Here is a 22,971-nt window from a genome sequence, read left to right on the forward strand (position 1 = left end):
ATATCAAAAACTTGTCCCAGAAATAGCATTGTCCATACAGAGCACGCTGAGTTAGGTGAGGCTTATATACGCTATGAGAAAGAAACTCTAAATTTTAGAGAACTGGCATATAGCTGAAATACTGAAATTTTTCTGGAAATGGAGCTTTTGAAGGCAGAAAGGGGGAATTTTTCTCCCCTAAAGTGACTGCTATGCTACTGCTTTTCACAACCACTCTAGAGTAAGCCTCTTGGCCTTCAAGGCTACCATACAGCTGGGGACAAAGATGGAAATAGAACAAGTTATGTTGCCACTAAGCTCTCTGCTATTGCTGAGATTCGTCTGTTTTTTTCTTCAATAAATATGTACTGAATGTATTGTTCAAGCCTTTGTTTACATATTGTTTCAAGCCTTTGTATTGCTGCAAGCCTTGGTTATGTTCCAGAGTTCTGAAACAATGGACTTTGACAAGAATTGTCAGTATTCTCATCACTCCTGTGGAAGATAATATTTTCCTCCCTCATTTTGAAAGTGCTTTTCTTTGTTGCCGGCTTTTTGTAGAGGCCCACTATCAAATTAAATAATTGAACTTCTGGTCCTGTGTCATTTACTCTTTTGTCATGAATAGATAAGTGATTTTTTTCACACATTCTATTGCTGATATGGGATAATCAGACAATTTCCCCATTTACTTGATTAGTGACAAGTATTTCAATGATAATTTGGAATGTGAAACCAACCATATATTTTTGAAATAAATCCCACTTGTTCATGATTTATCACCATTTTTATACACAACAAAATTCACTGGTAATATTTTGTTTAGGCATTTTAACTTTACATTTATGGCAAGATTATCATATAGTTTTCCTTTCATGTAATATGCCTGTCATATTTTGTTATCATAAAATTCAGTGAATATCAAACTTCTTTGAAAACAGAAAGGTTTTGTGTTGGTGTGTGTGGCTGCAAACAAACATCCTGAGAATAAAAGTTCAGACACACTTTAACTTATTGGTATGTCACACGAATTGGAAATATTTTTTTTTCTAAATTTTGACAGGAACTCAGTGAGGACAAGCCCAGCCAGAAGTAGAAGAAAATAGCACAGATGCACAGCAAAAAGGCACACAGCTGGGAAGTAACCACCACAAGATTGCACTAGAAAAAGAGGAAAGAGTGATAGATAATAGATAGATAGATAGATAGAACACCTGCTTCAGAGAGCTTTTTCCTCAGTATTTCTCTACCTTCCACACCAGATACCAATTTTTCTGAGTGCACTCATAAACCCATTTCGTACCATTACTGATAGCTGTGCTCTTAGCCACCAAGTGAGTAGACACATCACACACTTTTACAGGAGTGCAGAGAGGCAGAACGGTTATTTAGCCTAGGGGTCACATTCCAAAATGACTTCTTAGACTTTTATCAACAAATAAAGTTTTTGCAGAGTCATGGCAACATAACGACAGGAGTTAAAAGAGCAAACACTAACAATGCAATGGAAACATTTCTCTGTAGTTCATAATGCATTTATATTTTCTGTGAATCTAGAAATTATCTTGCTAATAGCGCAATATCTGGCTTTGTCTTTGTGTCTGTGCCTGTTTCAGTGTTAACGTGGTAAAAGTAAACACCCCAAATGCACTCATATCTAAACACCGCTGGAAGGGGTGGGTTTCAATTGTTCTGGATATATATAGTGGAAAGAGGGGAGTTGGTCAGAACTGATGCAAGCCCTGGGAAAGGCAGTGGCCTCCTACTGCCTCAAAATCCGCTGGATAAAGTCAGAATGAGGAAGAGCTAGGGCAGTCCTGCAACACCCTGAATAGAGGCACAGTCCATGAGGGCTCTCATAAATTATATTGCACAAATTGTTTCACATTGTCTCTTCCTGGAAGTAAAAGGGAAGAGCTAATGGTTCCGGGTCAAGTTGAGGCACCTCTGATCTCCAGCCTCCCCAGCCACAGCGCCGCCTACTGGTGGGGCCCCGCCAGAACTGACATAGACAGGTGCAGCCTCCAGGTGTGCCCACACTCTTTTCTTGCACCATGAAGCTGAGCAGCGTCTCTCTACTCTCTGTGACCATCCTCCTTTGCCTCCACATGGCTCAGCCTGGAATCCTGAAGAGTATGATTAAGGAGTGGCAATCCTGGGTGTGGTTGGGGTTAGGGAATGTTTCCTCTGAGGAATCTGTGGAATGAGCTGACTCTGGTGCCTGGAAATGACTTATGGCTGCCCTTGACTGACCCTGTGGTATTTTTCTCCAGCTGCACCGAAACCTGGATATTGCCCAGAATTTGATCTTGACTGCTCTTTCACCCTCTTACCTGTGTGCTGGTATGATAAAAAGTGCCCGGGGGTCAAGAAGTGTTGCTTCTACAACTGTCAATATCAGTGTATGGAGCCCTGGTGGACTTTGCATTGAGGTGAGGAGCCCCAGATCTGCCCTTCTCGGCTGCCCCTGAAACCTTCCTGCAGACGCATTTATCTTACAAGTTGAGAACTGCCCGTGCCCCTAGAAATCATTCAGATCAGAGGCTTCAAATTGGGTTGTCCCACAGATCTGCCTCTGAACAGTGAAGGGGGTGGCTCAGCAGACCTCCTTGCTCAGAATAGCACCATCCATTTCACATAAGGGGCATTACTCTTCTCCCTTGTATGAAGGGGACATTTGGACAAAATTATCTTTAAGCTGCTCAAGGGTTATTGAATTTTTATTATTATTTTAACTTTCACAGCACCTTTCTCTTCATATTTAAATTGTAGGGCAAGGGATTATAAATTCACAATTCCTTAGGATAGCTTGCTGAGAATCCCTGATCCCCAGTCCCTGATTCTGGGGCAGCATATCTCATTGTTCTTCGAAGGAGAGTACTTAGCAGGGTTTCTGCCATGGTGCCCCTGGGACACAAAATCATGTCCCCTGCAATGCTATGTCCTCTGGCATTGACAAAGTACCAGTCAGGCTGAACCTTCCCTGAAGCTTTTCACCTTCCTACATCTCTGATTTTCTCTTCTCTCTCAAGGTGGAAACTCCTTAACCAAGCCGGAGGAGATGCTGGTTGCTACAGGCTCAGATTTGGATAACTGGTCTCCAGTTCATCCATGATCTTCCCAGGCCCAAGATGTACTTTTAGAATTAAATGCTTATTAATATGACAAGAAGGCAAAGAGATAAAGTGTTGTATATTTGAAATCACAGAAAAATCTGTAAGAGTGTTCTCTCTCTCTCTCTCTCTGTCTCTCTCTCTCTCTCTGTCTCTCTCTGTCTCTCTCTCTCTCTCTCTCTCTCTCTCTCTCTGTCTCTCTCTTGCTCTCACTCTCCTTTATGGTTTGTCTCTTAGGGTCTGAAAAAAGGATGTGGTTACTATTTTACATTTAGTTAAGAACCACAAAGGTAGTAGAAGTTTGGACAAGTCTTCCAAAGTTTTCTTTGTAACTATTATAAACAAATTTTGGAAAGCCACTTATTCTCTAGCATAGTTTAAGTTGACATCAAATATTTTTATCATAATTGGATAATAGTTACAAGGGACACACTTTTAAGAATATGATGAGTATTGTCATTTAATTTAAAAATATACCTAAATATTTTTAGTGTTTCTAATGGAATTGAATCATCATCTTGATTTGGCAGTAATAACTAGTAAGAAAAAAAAAGCACGTTTTTTCCCCCATCTTCTTCCTCTTCTCCTCCCTTTCTTCATTTCCTGAACTATTCAAACCAAAACTATAGGTGAGTAGGTTTGTTTAGAACTCATTCTAAAAAGCAGATGCCCAGACAGGATTAGGTAATCAAGAGTGTGTATCAGGGAAAATGCCAGTGAGGGGAAAAGGGAGGCAGCCAAAGTGGCAAGGAGAGCATCAGACCATGATGCAAGGCTGCCTGCTCTGAAGGAGGTGAGAAGGAAGGAGGAAGAGTCTCAGAATGAAGTACAAAACTGATAAAGTACCAGCCAGGCTGAACAGCAAGGCTTGAACTGAAGTCATCTATCAGAATGGTGACTTCAGTTCTCAGAATAGGCCTGCGTTAGTGTTTGGGCAGCACCCAATCGTTGGCTGGGGGTAACCTGAGGGAAGCATGACTTCAGCACAGACATGGTGGCAGATGCAAAGGACAGTAGCTGGGGGCATCCATCAGTTACACACCCTGAAGCAGCAGGAGACCTGAGCGGTGCATTTCCATGCTCACCACTGTCCTCTACCTTGTGCTGCAGTTACTTCTCCAGGTATGGTGATGAAGGCTGGTTATCCCAGCTACTTGGGAGGCTGAGGTGGGAAGATGGCTTGAGCTTGGAAGGCAGAGGTTGCAGTGAGGGGAGATTACACCACTGCACTCCAGCCTGGGCAACAGAGCCAAACCCTGTCAAGAAGGAAGGAAGGGAGGGAGGGAGGTGGGAAGGCAGAAAGGGAGGAAGGAAGGAAGGAAGGAAGGGAAGGAGGGAGGGAGGGAAGGAAGGAGCAAGGGAGGGAGGGAAAAGAAAGAGAGAGAGAGAAAGAAGAAAGAAAGAAGAAAAAAGAAAGAAAGAAAGGAGGGAGGGAGGAGAACAAGAAAGAGGGAGGGAGGGAGGGAGGGAGGGAGGGAGGAAGGAAGGAAGGAAGGAAGGAAGGAAGGAAGGAAGGAAGGAAGGAGGTAAATGTCAACTCATTGAGTTTTTCTTCTTGGTTGTCAGTGTCTAATCCGCCATAGATGCTTCCCAGCAGGCGTTAATGTGTAATACACAAATTTTCACAGTTCAGTGTCCGCTCACATGTCGGTCCTCTTGCCCTACCACAGACATCCTTGCTACTGATTTTCTAGTCCTTTGTCTTCCAAGCTCCTTTTTAAAAAATTAGGTTTTAATATTATTTAGGTATGACAAGACCAACATATCAGATGATTGCCATTTAAGAGAGTTTGTTAAACTCACATATCTCAAAGGAGGGCCACACCTTGCCATGGAATGGGTGGGGCAGTGGGGCACTTAGGAAGCACCTTTTTGGGTCAAGAGGTAGAGGGAGTGAGGGAGAAACATGGGCAAACCTTTCCTGTGGTTCTTGCAAGGAGCAGGAAGGCAGGGTAAGTGTCTCAAGATTGGCCAATGTTAATAATTTCAGCGGTCTCTGAGGCAAGGGTCCTCTCCCTAGCTGTCTAGTGCCTTGACCTAAGGTGTCCAGTGTAGGGCTGTTGGGCCCCACAGGGTCGTGGGGTGTCCCTTATGCTGTGCCGAGGTGCAGGATCCGAGAAGTTAAGAGACAGGACACTGAAGAACTGGTGAAGAGCAGCTGGACTCGAGGGGCCACGCAACCTGTGAGCAGAGATCAGCGAGAGCCCCAAATGCCCAGAAGCATCTGTATTTATTAGCTACAAGCAGAGGCAGGGTCGTGAGTGAGGTCATCATCTATAGGCTTAGTAATAGGGCATACATAATCACGAGTCACAAGTGAGGGGGCCACCCCATTATGTCACTTGGGCAGAGATATGGGCGGTGTGCAGTAGGGGGCCATGCTGTGTGCAGTAGTAGAGGGTCGTGTACAGAAAGGGGGTTCACCCCAATTAGGTGAGCGAGGACTGTGTGCAACAGGTGTCGTGCGCAACACTTCTTATCTGGGGGCTGGCGACTTCAAAGGATTTCTAACAGAAGGATACTATAAGCCAAGGCAGTGGGAGCTGACAGACTTGTGCTCTTCTCTTAAGATATTTATGGGAGGATGATTTGAGGTAGCACAGAAGCAAGAAAAGACTGACAGGGTGTACAGCCGCCATGACTGGTCACACCAGAGGGGTTGTTCTCCCTTGATTATTTCCAAGATCTCAGGCCTGAGTCCTACTTTCCACAGGAACTGGATGCAAGGTACTACAACTCCTTTATCAGGAGGAGAGGCTCTTGCTCCAAGCCTGCCATACAGTGTATGCCCTTTCAGGCAGGGATGCCACCACCTGGGTCTTTGGTTCTCGTCCTGGTCTGGCTGTTTTCCCACATACTGCTTCCGCTTTGTGACTGCTCTAGGCATTCCTCCTACTACAAACTACTATATGGTTACATGGAAGAATTATATAAATCAGCACTAAATGTGTCAGTACAGCTCCGGCTACAATACCTGTATGATTATATAGAAAGATTATATAGAACTAAGCATGCTAGATATAAGTATTAAGTATGATTATATAAACTAGATATATATAAGCAGTAAGCTATACTTCAGGCACTAATTCTATAAACTAATATATGATTATATATAAAGCTTTATATAAAGGAAATAGCTGAGTAATAACACTATAAACTAAGATATTCTTCAGGCACTAATTGTGCCTTGGGTCTGGACAGTTCTCCTTTCTCAGTGCTCATAGGGGGTGTTACTCACAGTCCAGGGTAGAGTGATAGTGGCCAGAATGTAAGAAGTCAATAAAGGAGGTTGTTGGGGTACAGGCTCTAGAATTCAGTCTAAAATCGTGTGTGTGTGTGTGTGTTTGCCTGTGTGCCTAATCAACCATATCAGCAGAAACTCTGTCAATTTGGGCCTCAGTCTACAGATCTAGGATGAAATGAAGGGAAGCTGTCACACTTCTGTGATTCTACAGGCAGGGAATGGGCTGACAGAGTTACTCAGCTGAGAACATGTTTGATCCTTAAGGAAAATATAAGAAAAACTCCGAGGTTGGTCAAAGGGCAACAGACCCGCCCCTGCCACTACAAGCCCAGATGACACAGGCCCAGGGAAGGGACCACTGTCTCTTTGATGCAGGGATGGGGCCACTTCCTTATTTAAAGCAGGCAGAGCCACCAATGAAATGGGCCTGAAGAGTATGGCCACTGACCCTGTGGGCCCAGAAGAGAGAGCATCAAGAAACAAGGAATTGGCTGGGTGCGGTGGCTCACACCTGCAATCCCAGCACTTTGGGAGGCCGAGGCGAGTGGATCACTTGAGGTCAGGAGTTTGAGACCAGCCTGGCCAACATGACAAAAATCTCTCTACTAAAAATACAAAAAATTAGCCAGGTGTGGTGGTATGTGCCTGCAGTCCCAACTACTCTGGAGGCTGAGGCACAAGAATCACTTGAACTCAGCAGGCGAAAGTTGCAGTGAGCCAAGATTGCACCACTGCACTCCAGCCTGGGTGATGGTGAGATTCTGTCCAAAAAAAAAAAAAAAGAAGAAGAAAAGAAACAGCAGAGAATTGTTTTCAAACCTTAAAACCAATGGGATTTGCCCTGCTGAGTTCTGAATTTGTTTGGGAGCCATAAATCATTTTTCCTTTCTAATTTCTCCCTTTTGTAATGCAGATATCTATCCCCTACTTGTCTCACCATTGTACTTTGGTTTCACAGGTTATCTGGTTTCACAGTTTCACAGACAGGGAAGTATTTTGCCCAGGGTTGGCCATAATCAGAGTATCACATGTGACTTAAATAACAGTAAATAAGATACTCACCTTACAGTTGACTACAAAATGGGTTAAGACTTTTGGTGAAGTTGGAATGGAATAAGATATTTGAGATGTGGAAAGAATCTAAATTTTGGTTGGCCAGAGGGTGGGCTGTAACCAGTTGAACTGGGTTCTCCCCCCAAAAAATATATGTTCAATCCCAAACCCTGTGCCTCAGCATGTGACTTTATTTGGGAATAGGATCCTTGCAGGTGTAATTAGTTAAGATAAAGTCATACCAGAAAAGACTGGGCTTTTAATTCATTATGAGTGGTGTCCTTTTAAAGAAAATACTTTGTGAAAGGACACACACACACAAAGAGTCCAGTTGAAGAGAAAGGATTAGAGTGATACATCTGAAAGCCAAGAAAATTCCGTGGCTACCAGAAGCTAGGAAGGAGGCATGGAATAGATTCTCCCTTAGAAGGAGTCAATCCTACTGACAGTTCTGCTTTGAACCTGTAGTCTCCAGAACTGTGAGATGATAAATTGCTCAAGCTTTTGCAACTTTGTTAAAGCAGGCCAAATAAGTAATTCATGATATAATTCATCCATCTTTCTCTCTCATAGGTATTTACCATCAGATGAAATATTATGTCCATACAAAAACCTGAACACAAATGTTAATGGCAACTTTATACACAATTGCCAAAAATAGAAGCAACCACTATGTCCTTCAACAGCTGATTGGTTTTAAAAGATTGTGGCACATTTATACAATGGAATATTATCAGTGATGGAAAGAAATCACCTATTCAGCCACAAAAAGAGATGAAGAAAGCTTAAAGGTATATTACAATGTGAAAAAATGGTAATCTGCTAAGGCTACATACTACATGATCCAACCATATGTCTTTCTTAAAAAGGTAAAACTATAGAGACAGCAAAAAGAACAATGGTTTCCATAGGTTCAGGGAAGGGAGGGAGCATAGAGGATTTTTAGGACAGAAAAACTATTCTTATGATACTATAATAGAAGATGAGTAACATATATTTTTCAAAATCCAGTAGAACTATATGGCACAAAGAGTGAACCATAATGTAAACTATGACTTTAGTTAAAAATAATGTGTCAGTATTGGGTCATCAGTTGCAATAAATGTACCACAGTAATGCAAATTTTTAAAAATAGAGGACACTGTGTGTGAAGTAGGGACAGTATTTTAGAACTTTCTGCACTTTATGTTCCATTTTTCTGTAAAGTGAAACTAGTTTGAAAAATTAAAGTTTATTAATAGTTCATTTAAATTGATATGACATATGGAAAACAATAGCAAAATAGAAGTTTTTCCTTATCAGTAATTACTTTAAATGTAAATGGTTTAAAACTTTTAATTAAGAGTCAGAAACTCCCTGGAAGACAACCTTGGCAATACTACTCTGGGCATAAGAATTGGCAAAGATTTCATGACAAAGATGCCAAAAGCAATTGCAACAGAAGCAAAAATTGATAAATGGGATCTAATTAAAGGGCTTCTGCATAGCAAAAGAAACTACAAACACAGTGAACAGACAACCTATATGATGGGAAAAATTTTTTGCAAACTGTGTATCTTACAAAGGCCTAATATCCAGAATCTATAAGGAACTAAAACAAATTTACAAGAAAAAAAATTTTTTAATAGGCAAAGGACATAAACAGACACTTCTCTAAAGAAAACATACATGTGGCCAACAAGCATATGAAAAAAAAGCTCAACATCATTGATCATTAGAGAAATTCAAGTCAAAATCACAGCGAGATATCATCTCACACCAGTTAGAATAGCTATTACTGAAAAGTCAAAAATAAAAGATGCTGGCAAGGTTGTGGAGAGAAAGGAATGCTTGTAGACTGTTGGTGGGGGTGTAAATTAGTTCAACCACTGTGAAAAAGTGTGTCAATTCCTCAAAGACATAAAAACAGAGCTATCATTTGGCCCAGTAATTACCCAAAGAAATATAAATCATTTTATCATAAAGACACAGGCATGCATATGTTCACTGAAGCACTGTTCACAAGAGCAAAGACATAGAATCAACCTAGATGCCCATCACTGGTAAACTAGACAAAGAAAATGTGGTACATATACACCATGGGCTACTACACAGCCATAAAAAGAACAAGATTATGTCCTCTGCAGGAACATAGATAGAGCTGGATGCCATCAACTTTAACATACTAACGCAGGAACCAAAAAACAAATACCGCCTGTTCTCACTTTTAAGTGGGAGCTCAATGATGAGAACACATGGACACATAGAGGGGAACAGCAAACACTAGGGCCTTTTGGAGAGTGGAGGGTGGAAGGAGGGAGAGAATCAGGAAGAAAAACTAATGAATACTAGGCTTAGTACCTGGGTGATGACATAATCTGTGCAACAAACCTCCATGAGTCTACCTATATAACAAACCTACAAACATACCCCTGAACTTAAAATAAAAGTTTTTAAAATATATTAGGTAAATAATTCAATGTCATGAAAAATAAAATTATGGAAGGGCTATTCCAGACCAATGGGACATAACCCAAAATTTGTACTCAATAAATATAGTATTAGATAATACATGAGAATTGTTGTGACTTTTCTAGGTACAATAATAGTATCATGACTATGTGAAAGAATGTCCTTATTTTCAGAACATGTATGCTGAACTGTTTTGAGGTACAATTTTCTCAGAAATGATTCTGCAGACAGGCTGAAATGTTAACAATGGTTGAATCTCAGTGGAGGGCATATAAATGTTCACTGTATTATTCTTTCAACTTTTCTGTGTGTTGGAAAAGTATTTGTAATGGGAGTCAAAGTCTGATTATGGTAGTGTACAAACTTTTTCTTTAGCAGCTGAATCTTTCCTTAAACAAAATCCTCCAAAGACTCACGGGAAATAAAGCAGACAACAGCAGAGCTTTTCTGACTAAAGCAGGTTGAGGGACCAATGGTCCATCCCTGTCAGCAGCACCTTCACCCATGGAAGGGATGCCTGAAGCCTTCAGAGAACCTTAGTTAAAGAACACTGGATTACTAAACCATGCCCCATCATGACAAGAAGGGCTGGAGGGTAGCAGAGAGCCAAGTACCTGAAGAAGAGAAGTGTGCACAGAGAAAAGAGCATTAAAAAAGGAAGACAACAGGTTGGGTGCAGTGGTTCACACCTGTTATCCCAGCACTTTGGGAGGCCAACGGGGTTGGATCACAAGCTCAGGAGTTCGAGACTAGCCTGGCCAATATGGTGAAATCCCGACTCTACTAAAAACACAAAAATTAGCTGTGTGTGGTGGCAAGTACCTATAACCCCAGCTACGAGGGAGGGAGGCAGAGGAATCGCTTGAATGCAGGGGGTATAGGTTGCAGTGAGAGCGAGACTCTATGTCAAAAAAAAGAAAAAGGGAAACAAAAAGAGGACTTAATATACATTTCACAATAAAAGCTATTTACAACAAACCCACAGTCAATATCATACTGAATGAGCAAAAACTGGAAGCATTTCCTTTGAAACCCCTGATGGTACGGAATTCTTCAAATAATTAAAAATAGAACTAAAATATAATCCAGCAATCCCACTACTAGTTTACATATCCAAAGGAATTAAAATCAGTATTTTGAAGAGATATCTGCACTTCCATGTTCATTGCAGTATTTTTCACAATAACTAAGATACAGAATCAACCTAAGTGTGCATAAAAGGATGAATAAATCAAGAAAAGGTATATACACACACTGAAATACTATTTAGCCTTTTTAAAAAAATAAAACGTTGTGATTTGTTACAAATGGATGAACCTGGATGGTATTATGTTAAATGAAATAAGCTAGGTACAGAAAGACACATTCTGCATGATCTCACTTACATGTGGAATCTAAAAAAGTTGAACTCATAAAAGAAGAGAGTAGATTGTTATTAACAAGGGCTAGGGGAAAGGGGAGTGTGGGGAGATGCTGATTAAAGAATACAAAATTTCAGTAAGGTAGGAAGAATAAGTTCAAGATGTCAATTGCACAACATGTGAATATGGTTAATAACAATATTGTATATTCTTGAAATCTGCTAAGATAGTAGATTTTAAGTATTCTCATCATGATGGTAAAACTTGAGTTGGGTCTGAATATTAGGTGAAAAGAATGTATCAATGTTAATTTCCTGATGTTCATGGTTGTATTGTGGTCATGACAGAGGATATCTTTGAGGGAAATATACATTAAGGTATCAGGAGTGATGAAAAATAATTTTGACAATTTTCTCTCAGCTACAGAAAATCATGGATATATACGTCATTACAGATTGTGGTAAATTTGAGTACAAATATAAGTAAACTAGTCATAAAACTAACTGCTCTGAGAAAAATTTAAAGGGAGGGTAAAAAAGACTTTTTTGATGTAGCACCATTGAAGCTGAGACTTGAAGAATAGGAAAAACTTAGCCAAGTTGTGGTAAAAGAGCAAGAAGTGAAGAACACGTGCTCCAGCAAAGAGACCTATATTTCCAGAAGCCTTGAGATGGAATAGAATATAATAAAGCCAAAGAGCAAATACACAAGAACTAATATGTGTTTTATATGATCATTCTGGAGAATGTGTGGTTTGTCAGTGGGAAGACCAGTTATCTAGCTATTTCTCTGATCCAGATAAGAAATACTGCAATTGCCTGGATTATTCCCAACCTTGTCACTATTGACGTTTGGGATGGATAATTTTTTTGTTGTGGAAGACTGTCTGGTGCATTCTGGGATGTTTACTAACAACCTTGATCACTCCCATGTTTGCTGCAGTATTATTCACAATAGCCAGGAGGCGGAAACAAACTAAAAGTTCATTGACAGATGAATGAGATAAAGAAAATGTGGTATTTACATATCATGGAATTTAAACAGCCAACAACGTGGATGAACCTTGAAGACATGATGCTAAGCAAAATAAGCCAGTCATCGAAGGACAAATATTTCATGGTTCTACTTTTATAAGGTATCTTACGTGAGTTGTCTAAAGTAGTCAAACTCATTTAAGCCAAAAGCACAATGGTGGTTTCCAAGGGTTTCAGGAAGGGGGAAGTGGGGAGTTTCAATTCAATGGGTGTGTTTCCGTTATTCAAAATGGAAAGGTTCTAGAGATCTGCTGTACAACAGAGTGCATAGAGTTAGTATGGTACTACACGCCTAAAAAGTCATGAGGGCAGATCTCATGATAAGTGTTCTTACCACAATAAAATAACTGTTTAAATCCAAATTTAAATTTTCAGAAATAGCTACATAAGAATGTTATTTAGAAATGTGGAGATAAATATTAGAAACAGCTAGAAGAGCTAAAATGGTTACCTCTGGTATCGAGACCTCTGGGTATCAGGAATCAAGGTAAATAGGAGCAATGTAGGAGATTCCCATTGTAAACCTGGTTTTACACTTTACATTTTATACTGTGTATGTATATTATTGTGATAATACCTTAAATTGAATTTCATATCTTTAAAAATGGGGAAAAAGTAGCTGAAGAACAGGCATAACGTCTTCCTGGTCTACCTTCCTTTAAGGAAGCATTTGCACCTTTGTCTGGCGCAGTGGAAGGTGCAGGAGGGGTTTGGATGATCAGGTTTCCTGAGTTTTAGGCATTAAATATTTTGGGATCCCACAATTTCCAATAAGGGCATTAATTCAGCTTATGCTGTTCAGACAGGCACACTGTCAGGACAAAGACTTATTGTGATGTCACCTGTCATTAACATAAAGATACACATACACACACACACACACACATACACACACACACGAGTCTGTCCTGTTAAAGTGACTGCTGTAACAAGCAGAATATATTTGTACATGGCAGGTAAATAAGGAATTAAATCACCATGTAAAATTGGGGTAATACACAAGGTTTTTCATAAGGTGACTATGCCTTGTCCTGTCATATAATACCAATCAAATGCAAAAATATTGAACATGGTATCTCTGGAGTGAAACACAAAATCACACGCTTCATCTCTTCCCTCTTATCTCAGTTTAGGCATTGCCCTACCAAGTGTGTGATCTGCAGTTGTCCTGAGTTCTATACTCTTCTTGATAGAATTATTTAATACTCTGTTCAAGGTCCCAGAAACAAGAATCTGAAACATGATTTTAAAAGAAATGCCTTAAGGCCAGGTGTGGTGGTTCACACCTGAATTCCCAGCACTTTGGGAGGCTGAGAGGGGCAGATCACTTGAGGTCAGGAGTTTGAGAGCAGCCTGTTGGCCAAGGTGGTGAAACCCCATTTCTACTAAAAATAGAAAAATTAGCCAGCCTGTAGTCCCAGCTATTGGGAGGCTGAGGCAGGAGAATCTCTTGAACCCAGGAGGCACCACTTGAACCCAGATTGCACCACTGCACTCCAGGATGGGTGGCAGAGGGAGACTCTGTCTCAAAAAATAAATAAATAAAAATTTACAAATAAATAAAAAAATGTCTTAAATATTGGAGAAGTTTTAAATAATAAAATATTTTTAAATAAATGAGAGCACATGCTATTCGCCACAGCAATAAGCTAAATGTTACACACCATCAGAGATGAGACTGCTAGTGAGCTTAACACAACAGTTATTGTCAGCTTCAAATGAGACTGTTAAACAATTGCAGTGGATTAAAGGTCAATATTTTTTTTTTTGAGACAAAGTCTTGTTCCGTCACCCAGGCTGGAGTGCAGTGGCATGATCTCGGCTCACTGCAACCTCTGCCTCCTGGATTCAAGTGATTCTCATGTCTCAGCCTCCCAAGTAGCTGAGATTACAGGTATGTACTACCACACCCAGCTAATTTTTGTATTTATAGTTGAGACAGCGTTTCACCATGTTGGTCTTGAACTCCTGGCCTCAAGTGATCCACCCACCTCAGCCTCCCAAAGTGCTGGGACTACAGGTGTGAGCCACAGCGCCCAGCCAAAGGTCAAGATTCTAATATCATTTAGAGTTTCATTTAGAGTTATACAGCTTCCTTACAAAATAGAGGAACTGGCAAATCAGCAAAGCAGATTGCTATTTTAAGCCAGCACAGAAGCAAAAGATAGAAGACAAGGACCTCTGGTATAACAACATTTAGTCCAAGAATGATGATGATCTTCATTCCGCTTTTTATACCTCAAGAGCCACAGTATTTTACCATACCCACTTACCAAGCAAACTCCTTATCTTTTGTCAAAGTGCTATTATTTACTACAGAATTTCTTTATTAGGAACAGATGTTTAAAACTGTGGTCATGTTTTTATTGGGTGTGGGTTCTGTTTGTTTGATGTAAAACACTGAATGTTCTACTTCAACTCTATTTTTTCCAGAAGCTCTGTTATTTGTAGTGGGTGAAACTCTGTAACCTAATGATTTTCAGGGATATACACTCCATGTTTAGGAGAAATATATCATATCTTCCCTTTTATTCCCTGTTTTAGGCTAGGCCATTTTGGTTCCAGGCTTTCCACTTTCCTGAAGCACATAAATAAATGATGCCCCAAAAAGACAATGAACGTAAAATCTGGTTAATGTAATTCACAAAATAACAGATTGAAGATAAAATCCATGTATTTATTTCAATTGATGAGGAAAAGGCATTTGATAAAATTCAACATCCTTTCATGAGAAAAACTCTTAGCTAACTAAAATTAAAAGGGAACTTTGTTAACCTGATTCAGCAGAAATAGGATGAATTCCACAAGGTCACATGGCACGGGCTAAGGGATGCCTTTATTGGGTGAAACCAGTGAGCCAAGGATCAGCGCTCCTAAACATGGGATACTCCCAGCAGACACTCCCATCCTTACTCACTTCAGCCTAAATTGAGGTGTTCTGAGGCCATACACAGCTATCAGTCAGTGAAGCAGGACAGCAGAGTTTCTCAACCTCAAGACTACCAGCACTTGGAGACAGATAATTGTTCGTTGTGAAAAGCTGATCTGTGCATTGTTAACATCAGCAACCTCAGTCTCTAGACATTGGATGTCAGAAGCACTTCTGCCCCAGTTGTGACAACCAAATATGTTTCCAGACATTGCCAAAGCCCCCTGGGGACAAAATAACCACCGTTTGAGAAGATAGTTTACTACCGTAAAACAGGAACGTTGTCCCCTGTAATTTTACCTTCTTATGATAAGAATATGAGAAGTTCCTTATGGGGCATGCTTCCTAGACAGTCTAGGTTTCTAGGAAACCTAAATGTAAACCTAAATGTGTGTGTGTCTATGTATGTGTATGTGTGCACATATATGGAAACATATTTTTGCTATTGAGTTGCAGTAGTTCTTTATTTTTTACTTTTTTTAATTTATTGATTTTTTGAAACGGAGTCTCACTCTGTCACCCAGGCTGGAGTGCAGTGGCACAATCTTGGTTCACTGCAACCTCTGCCTCCCGGGTTCATGCAATTCTCCTGTATCAGCCTCCCGAGTAGCTGGGATTACAGATGCCCACCACCACACCCGGGTAATTTTTTGTATTTTTAGTAGAGAACACCATGTTCCCCAGGCTTGTCTTGAACTCCTGAACTCAGGCAATCCACCCACCTTGGTCTTCCAAAGTGCTAGGATTACAGGCGTGGGCCACCGTGCCTGGCCTGGCAGTAGTTCTCTATGTATTTTGAAAATTAACCCCTTATCTGATATGTAGTCTGCATATATTTTTCCCATCTTGTAGTTTGCCTTTATTACTAAATATTTTACATGTTATTGCTTTTAAAGTGTTACATTTTTCTAACCAATATTTCTAGTATATAGAAATGCAGTTGACTTTTATATATTGATTATTGTGTCAGCTAATCTTGAAAAATTATCTGTCATGATATATCTGTAGATTCTTTTGTGTTCCTATTAGACTATTGTATCATTTGCAAGCAATGGCTTTTCTCTTCTTCCATTCTAATACATATTTCTTTTATTTCTCTTTATATATGTGTGTGTGTGTGTGCATATATATATATATATATATATATATATAATAAAAAGTGAATCAGAATCAAACAGACATTTCTCCAAAGAAGACATACAAATGGTCAACAGGTGTATGAAAAGAGGCTCAACATGTCTAATCATAAGGAAAACGCAAATCAAAACCATAAGATCTCTTCATACCTGTCAGATGGCCATTATTTTAAAAAGAAAAGACAAAGAAAACAAATACTGGTGAGAATGTGGAGAAATTGGAACCGTTGTGCACTGTCGGTGAGAATTTAAAGGTGTATAGCCACTATGGAAAACAGTATGGAAGTTCCTCAGAAAATTAAAAATAGAACTACCACATGATCCAGCAATCACACTTCTGGGTATTTATCCAAAAGAACTGAAATCAGGATCCCAAACAGATATTTGCACCTGCATGTTCATTGCTCTAATAGTTACAATAGCTAAGAAGTGGAAACCTAAATGTGCATTGACCCATTGACAGATAAATGGGTGAAGGAAAAAAAATTATATATATATGTGTATATATATATACACACACACATATATGCATTCCATGGAATATTATGCAGCATTATTCAGTCACAAAAAATAAGAAAATTCTCTTGCATGCTGCAACATGGGTGAACCCCAAGGACATTATGCTAATAAAATAAGCTATTTTCCAAATAGATCCCTTGCCATTTTAGGCCTTCAGCTCCACCCACCGGCTCGCCCAGCAGGGACACTATAAAGCCAGGCTCAGCCCAGCTCCCAGCCAAACAACTTTCCAGCAACATGGGGTCCATCAGGTCCTTGGTCCTCATGGTGTCTCTTGCACTTGTGACCCTGGTGGCTACGGAAGGAGTTAAAGGGAGTGAGCAGACATGGTGGAGCTGGGTGGGGCTGGGCTGGGGAGAAGTCCTGAGGGGCCCTCTGGGGCTGGAGTTCTCATCTTACCTTGTGGCTTCCTCTACTAGATCTAGAGAAACCAGGGGTTTGCCCAGCTGACAATGTACGCTGCTTCAAATCCGATCCTCCCCAGTGTCACACAGACCAGGACTGTCAGGGGATAAGGAAGTGTTGCTACCTGCACTGTGGCTTCAAGTGTGTGATTCCTGTGAAGGAACTGGAAGAAGGTAAGGAGACCTGCCTCCCAGGGCTAGGGCTGTCTCTTCCCCTGCCTGATACCTGGCCCATAAAAGTTCGGAGGAATTAGTCCCTTTAGCTGGTGTGGGGAGGGATGGCTAAAGCTGGCAGGGCCTTCGGACACCAACTAGTCTGAACATCTCCATTGTAAAAGGAGGAAACAAGGATGAAGACGTATCAAGGCCATGCCCAGAGCCAGGATGGGAAGCCAAGCCTCCAGCCTTCTTCTCCACCAGGTGTCCTCAGAAATGACGCTGGTCCTTTCCACCTCTGGGGGTCACTCTCACCCGGCACCTGCCCCTGAGGGTCCCGAGACTTGGAATATGGAAGAAGAAATACCTAACCCCACCAAGGAAAACTTGATCTTGAAGTCCTCTTCCCCAAAAAGAGGGAAGAGTCACAAAGAGTCCAGATCCCAGAGACTGTACTTTCCCTCTCTACCTGGTGCTCCTCCCTGACACTCATGAGTAGACCTCTCGTGAATGAGATCAGTGCCCTTATAAGAGACCCCAAAGAGCTGCCTTGCCCATCTGCAATGTGCAATCGCAGCTAGAAGGTGCTGTCAGAGATGAGAAACTGGACCTCACCAGATGCTGAATCTGCTGGTACCTTGGCCTTAGACTTCCCAGCCTCCAGAACTGTAAGAAATAAATATTAGCTGTTTATAAGCCACCCAGTCTATGGTAATTTGTTACAGCAGCCCAAACCAGCTAAGACAACCTAATAGTAAAAAAAAAAATCCTATTTAACATTATCAAAATGAATAAAATGTAAAATACCTACAAATAAACATTTCTGGAGATGTACAGAAATTTTCTGAAAAAAAAACCTGTAAAACTTAATTAAATGATGTTTTAAAAGATCTGGATAAATAGACTAAACTTTTCTACAGTTAAAAAAAAAAAGAAAAAAAGAAAAAGGTTTTTAAAAGATATGTTCTTCCCCAAACAAGAAACCTCCACAAAATATTTATCTTGGTCAGCTTAATTTATACCTGAAATATAATTAAAAACAAACCCATTGGGTTTTGCAAACCCTGATGAAATAATTGATTCAGGCAATGATCATCCATGGTTTCTGAATATTTACAGAGTGTCATTTCATGACCCCATGAAATATTTACAGTTCATAAGAAGGGAAACACAAGTTTACAAGGTGAGGATTCAGGTACACACCTAAAACACATTAATCTGTCTCCACAATGCTAAAAATGGGTAAGCCAGACCTTCGTTCCTCCTGAAGTGATGCAACACAACACACAGCATCATTCAAGAAGGGTTCCTGCCAAGACAGTTGAGCATGAACCTCACCAAGCCTCTCCAGCTAACATTCGTCTATGAGAAATGTAAAGGACAAAGATCAAAGACATCACAGGGAAGCAACATGGGACATTCTAAAGAACAATTTGTCTGTTTTGTTCAACAAGTAAATAGCACGAAGAAGAAAGAGGAGGGAGGAAAGGAGGACAAAAAACGAGCTGGAGGGATTGTTCTAGATTAAAAGAAACTTCAGATACAGTACAGCCAATGCAATGTGTGCACCACAACCATGCAGTCACTTTTGAGACAATAAGAAAAACAGAATGCAAATAGAATATTAGATGACAAGAAACTACTGTTAATTTTCTTAGGTGTAACAATAGTATTGTGATTATATGAGAAAATGTCCTTAGTTTTTAGAGATGCATACTGAAGTACTTAAGGGTAAAATATAAGATGGGTTGGATTTACTTTAAAATACTTCAGCCAAGAAAGGAGTGGGGATATCCAAGAAGGAACTGTTGTAAAATGTTCATGGTTGAATCTGGATGATGGGTATCTAGGCTTCATAAAAGTCTTTGCTGTTCTTTCGTTCATTTTTGAAAACTTTTTAAGATAAAAACAATGGGTTTGTTTTTGCAACTTAACAAAAGGATAATTAGGTTTACATGGAACCATAAAATATAACCTGGAAAATTGAAAATGTAGATTAATGAAGGGTAATGGATACCACCAGTCACAAAAACATACTATGAAGCTACAATAATTAGAACCGCAATACAAGCAAACTTTGTTTTATTGTGCTTTGCAGTCATTGTATTTTTTACAAATTGAAGGTTTGTGGCACCCTGCATCAAGCAAGTACATTGGCCCCATTTTTCCAACAGCATGTGCTCACTTTTTGCCTCTGTGTCACATTGTGGTAATATTCACAATATTTCAATTTTTGTCATTATTATTACATCTGTTATGTTGCTCTGTGACCAGTGATCTTTGATGATACTATTCTAATTGTCTCAGGGTGCCATAAACTGTGCCCACAGAAGACAGTGAATTTGATTGATAAATGGGGCGTATGTTCTGAATTCTCCCCCAACTGGTCATTCCCTGTTTCTCTCCCTTGGAGCATACCAATGTTGAAATGAGGCCAATTAATCATCCTACAGTGGCCTTTAAGTGCTCAAGTGAAAGGAGGAGTCACGTATCTCATTTTAAATCAAACAAACTAGAAATTATTAGCCTTAGTGAGGAAGGCATGTTGAAAACCAAGACAGGTCCAAAGCTAAGCCTCTTTTACCAGTTAGCCAAGTTGTGAATGCAAAGGAAAAGTTCTTGAAGGAAACTAAACAGCTGCTCCAATGGACACACAAATGGTAAGTGAGTGAAACAGACTTATTGCTAATATAGAGAAAATTTTAGTGATTTGGATAAAAAATCAAAACAGCCACAGCATCCTCATAGCCAAAGCCTAAACCAGAGCAAGGCCCTAACTTTTTTCAATTCTAGGAAAGCTGAGAGGTGAGGAAACTACAGAAGAAAAGTTTGAAGTTAGCAGAGGTCGGTTCCCAAGGTTTAAGGAAAGAAGCCATCTCCATAACATAAAAGCGTAAATTTTTTGTAAAGGTAGGGTCTCACTATGTTGCCCAGGCTGGTCTCAAACTCTTGGGGTCAAGCAATACTCCTGCCTTGGCTTCCCAAAGCTCTAGGATTATAGGCATGAGCCACTGCACCATGCCATGACTCCAATTTTGAAAGAGGATGTACAGTGTATAAAATGTTATCAAACAGCATTGCATGCTACAGAGAAATCTTTCACAATATACCTTCGTATCACATCTGCACATGTACCCCCTAATTCTAAAATGAAAGTCAAAAAAAAAAGGAAGAGTAAATGGATGCAGCAAACTTCATGGTTGTCTTCTTTTTAAAAATTGCTACAGTCAACCTATCCTTCAGCAAGTCAGCAGCCATCAACATCAAGGCAAGACCCTCCACCAGCAAAAAGATGACTTGCTAAAGGCTTGCATGATTATTGGCATATTTTAGTAATAAAGTATTTTTAAATTAAGGTATGTACTTTTTTTTTTAGATAAATGCTATTGTGCACTTAATAGACTACAGTATAGTGCAAACATAACCTTTAAATGTACCGAGAAACAAAAAAGCCATGTGGCTCAACTTATTGCAATATCCTCTTTATTTCAGTGGTCAGGAACTGAACCCACAGTATATGCTTGCCTGTGCTGGCACAAGAATAAACAGTCGAAAGAAAAGAACGGGCCTGGCGTGGTGGCTCAAGCCTGTAATCCCAGCACTTTGGGAGGCTGAGGTGGATGGATCATAAGGTCAGGAGTTCGAGACGAGCCTGACCAACATGGTGAAACCCCGTCTCTACTAAAAATACAAAAATTAGCCTAGCATGGTGGCACGTGTCTGTGATCCCAGCTACTCAGGAGGCTGAGACAGGAGAATCACTTGAACCTGGGAGGCGCGGAGGTTGCAGTGAGCTGAGATCACGCCACTGCACTCCAGACTGCGTGACAGAGCGAGACTCTGTCTCAAAAACAAAAGAAAAGTAAAGAAAGGAAAATCCAGAAACAGCCCCTGTTACACACAAGACTTGAGTTATTGATAAAGTTCTAATTTTTAATCAATGGCAAAATTTGAATCATTCACTAAATGATCATAGGACAATTGCTTACTTACAAAAAAAAGATATTTCCTATTTCACATTCTATACCATGATAAACGTCAGCTAGATTAAAGAGTTAACATGTCTTTCAAAAATCACAAAATAATAACAGTAAATATAGTGAATATTTACCTGACATCAGAGTCAAAAAGCCTTTTTGGCATAAAGATAAAAGTAGAAAATAAGAATGAAAAGATTGAATTGATTACCCCCAAATTTAATCATTTGGTGCTAAGCAAAAACAAGCAAACAAATATTTGCAATATGGCATTAAAGTATTTGTCAGGCTCATCTCATTCAGTCCTCAGAACCGTCCTATAAAATAAATATGATTATCTCTATCTCTACTGGCATATAAGAATAAACAGAATAATAATAAATATATAAATAAATAATAAAAAATTAATTAATTTACAAAATTAATGTCACACAGCTAGAAACTCTGGCACCAAGATTCAAAACCAGGTCTGCCTAATTCCAATATACATCTGTTGACCACTTCACCTTACTGCCCCTTGTGTATGACAGGTTAATAGATTCTTAATATATAAACAGCTCTTAAAACTCAATAATAAAAGGACCCGCAATAAAAATGGGCAAAATACAAAAACAGGAAATTCACAGAAAAAGAATACAGTCAGTATGAGAATAAGAAATGCTCACCATCACAGGTACTAAGAGGAAGGCAAATTAAAATGAGATGCTGTTTTCTATTAGCAAAGATTTTATTTACTTATTTTTTTAATATCCTGTATTTGGTGAGTGTATCCACTAAGGATCTTTGGCTGTGAGCAATGGCATCTGAAATTTAAAATTTGGACTGTTCTGTTTAGAGCACTGGCTTCTCTGTTCAAGACTCTAATGAAGGAGTGGGCAGGTTACGGGCGGGGGAAGAGTGCAGTGGGTGTAACCTGGATCAAGTGTGCGCAGCTTTGATAGGAGAACTACCTGCTGATCGGCAACCAAATAGAATTACAGGAGTCAGGGAAAAATGGTTCCACCAAAGGAAGAGATGCCGTGCAGACAAAACAGTAGATGTCTATTGCAGGGCAGGTGGAAGCGCTTGTACACCTACTTACTTCCTTTCTGAAATTTAATTTGACCAGATGTATCCAAAGCCTGGAAATACGGTGATGCCTTCTGACCCAGCATTTCTAACATTGACAAATTTACTTTCAGAAAACAGTCAGAGATGTGACTCTAAAATGTACACAAAAAAAGATTGTTATCACAGTTTTATTTATGAAAGTGGAAAACTGGAAACCTACATGTTTCAAAATAGGATCTGACTATGTATATTTTGGCACATCTTTTTTCCCTCAAAACTTGACTGAAGTGATGTTTTGACATATCAGTCTAACAAAAGAGCATGTGGCCATCAGAAAACATGATTTCAGAGAACATTTCATAGCACAGGAAAATGTCTACAAAATAATTTCCATTAAAAAAGCATTTCATGGCTGGACATAGTGGCTCACACCCATAATCCCAGCACTTTGGGAGGCCAAGGTGAGGGAGTCACTTGAGTCCAGGAGTTAGAGACCAGCCTGAGCAACATAGGAAGACCCCGTCTCTACAAACAAAACAAAAAAACCAGCCAAATACCGGGGTGC

At 39.9% G+C, this 22,971-nt stretch overlaps 1 protein-coding gene and 1 long non-coding RNA gene across 2 annotated transcripts; both read left to right on the forward strand.

Annotated features, from left to right (window-relative positions):
* Positions 1-2,012: 2,012 nt before the first annotated feature.
* LOC116540214 lies at positions 2,013-3,175 on the forward strand. Its single transcript, XR_004264349.1, has 3 exons — positions 2,013-2,112; positions 2,253-2,411; positions 3,012-3,175. It is a non-coding gene; the product is annotated as an uncharacterized LOC116540214 (long non-coding RNA).
* Positions 3,176-17,052: 13,877 nt separating this feature from the next.
* On the forward strand, positions 17,053-18,101 carry WFDC12 (WAP four-disulfide core domain 12). The gene is made up of 3 exons (XM_032263549.1): positions 17,053-17,135; positions 17,239-17,397; positions 17,562-18,101. The coding sequence occupies exons 1-3, from the start codon at positions 17,057-17,059 to the stop codon at positions 17,657-17,659; spliced, it is 336 nt and encodes a 111-aa protein (XP_032119440.1). The 5' UTR covers positions 17,053-17,056; the 3' UTR covers positions 17,660-18,101.
* The last annotated feature ends 4,870 nt before the right edge of the window (positions 18,102-22,971 follow it).

This window comes from Sapajus apella, unplaced genomic scaffold, assembly GCF_009761245.1.
Source record: "Sapajus apella isolate SASKATOON/1434 unplaced genomic scaffold, GSC_monkey_1.0 scaffold137, whole genome shotgun sequence".
In the NCBI taxonomy this organism is placed as follows: Eukaryota; Metazoa; Chordata; class Mammalia; order Primates; family Cebidae; genus Sapajus; species Sapajus apella.

What these genes read in the sequence shown, in the direction of transcription:
- WFDC12 (XM_032263549.1), top strand. Translation starts at nt 17,057, where the DNA reads ATGGGGTCCATCAGGTCCTTGGTCCTCATGGTGTCTCTTGCACTTGTG. An exon ending in TACGGAAGGAGTTAAAGGGA is followed by an intron (nt 17,136 to 17,238) that starts GTGAGCAGACAT and finishes TTCCTCTACTAG; the next exon opens with ATCTAGAGAAACCAGGGGTT. An exon ending in TGTGAAGGAACTGGAAGAAG is followed by an intron (nt 17,398 to 17,561) that starts GTAAGGAGACCT and finishes CCATTGTAAAAG; the next exon opens with GAGGAAACAAGGATGAAGAC.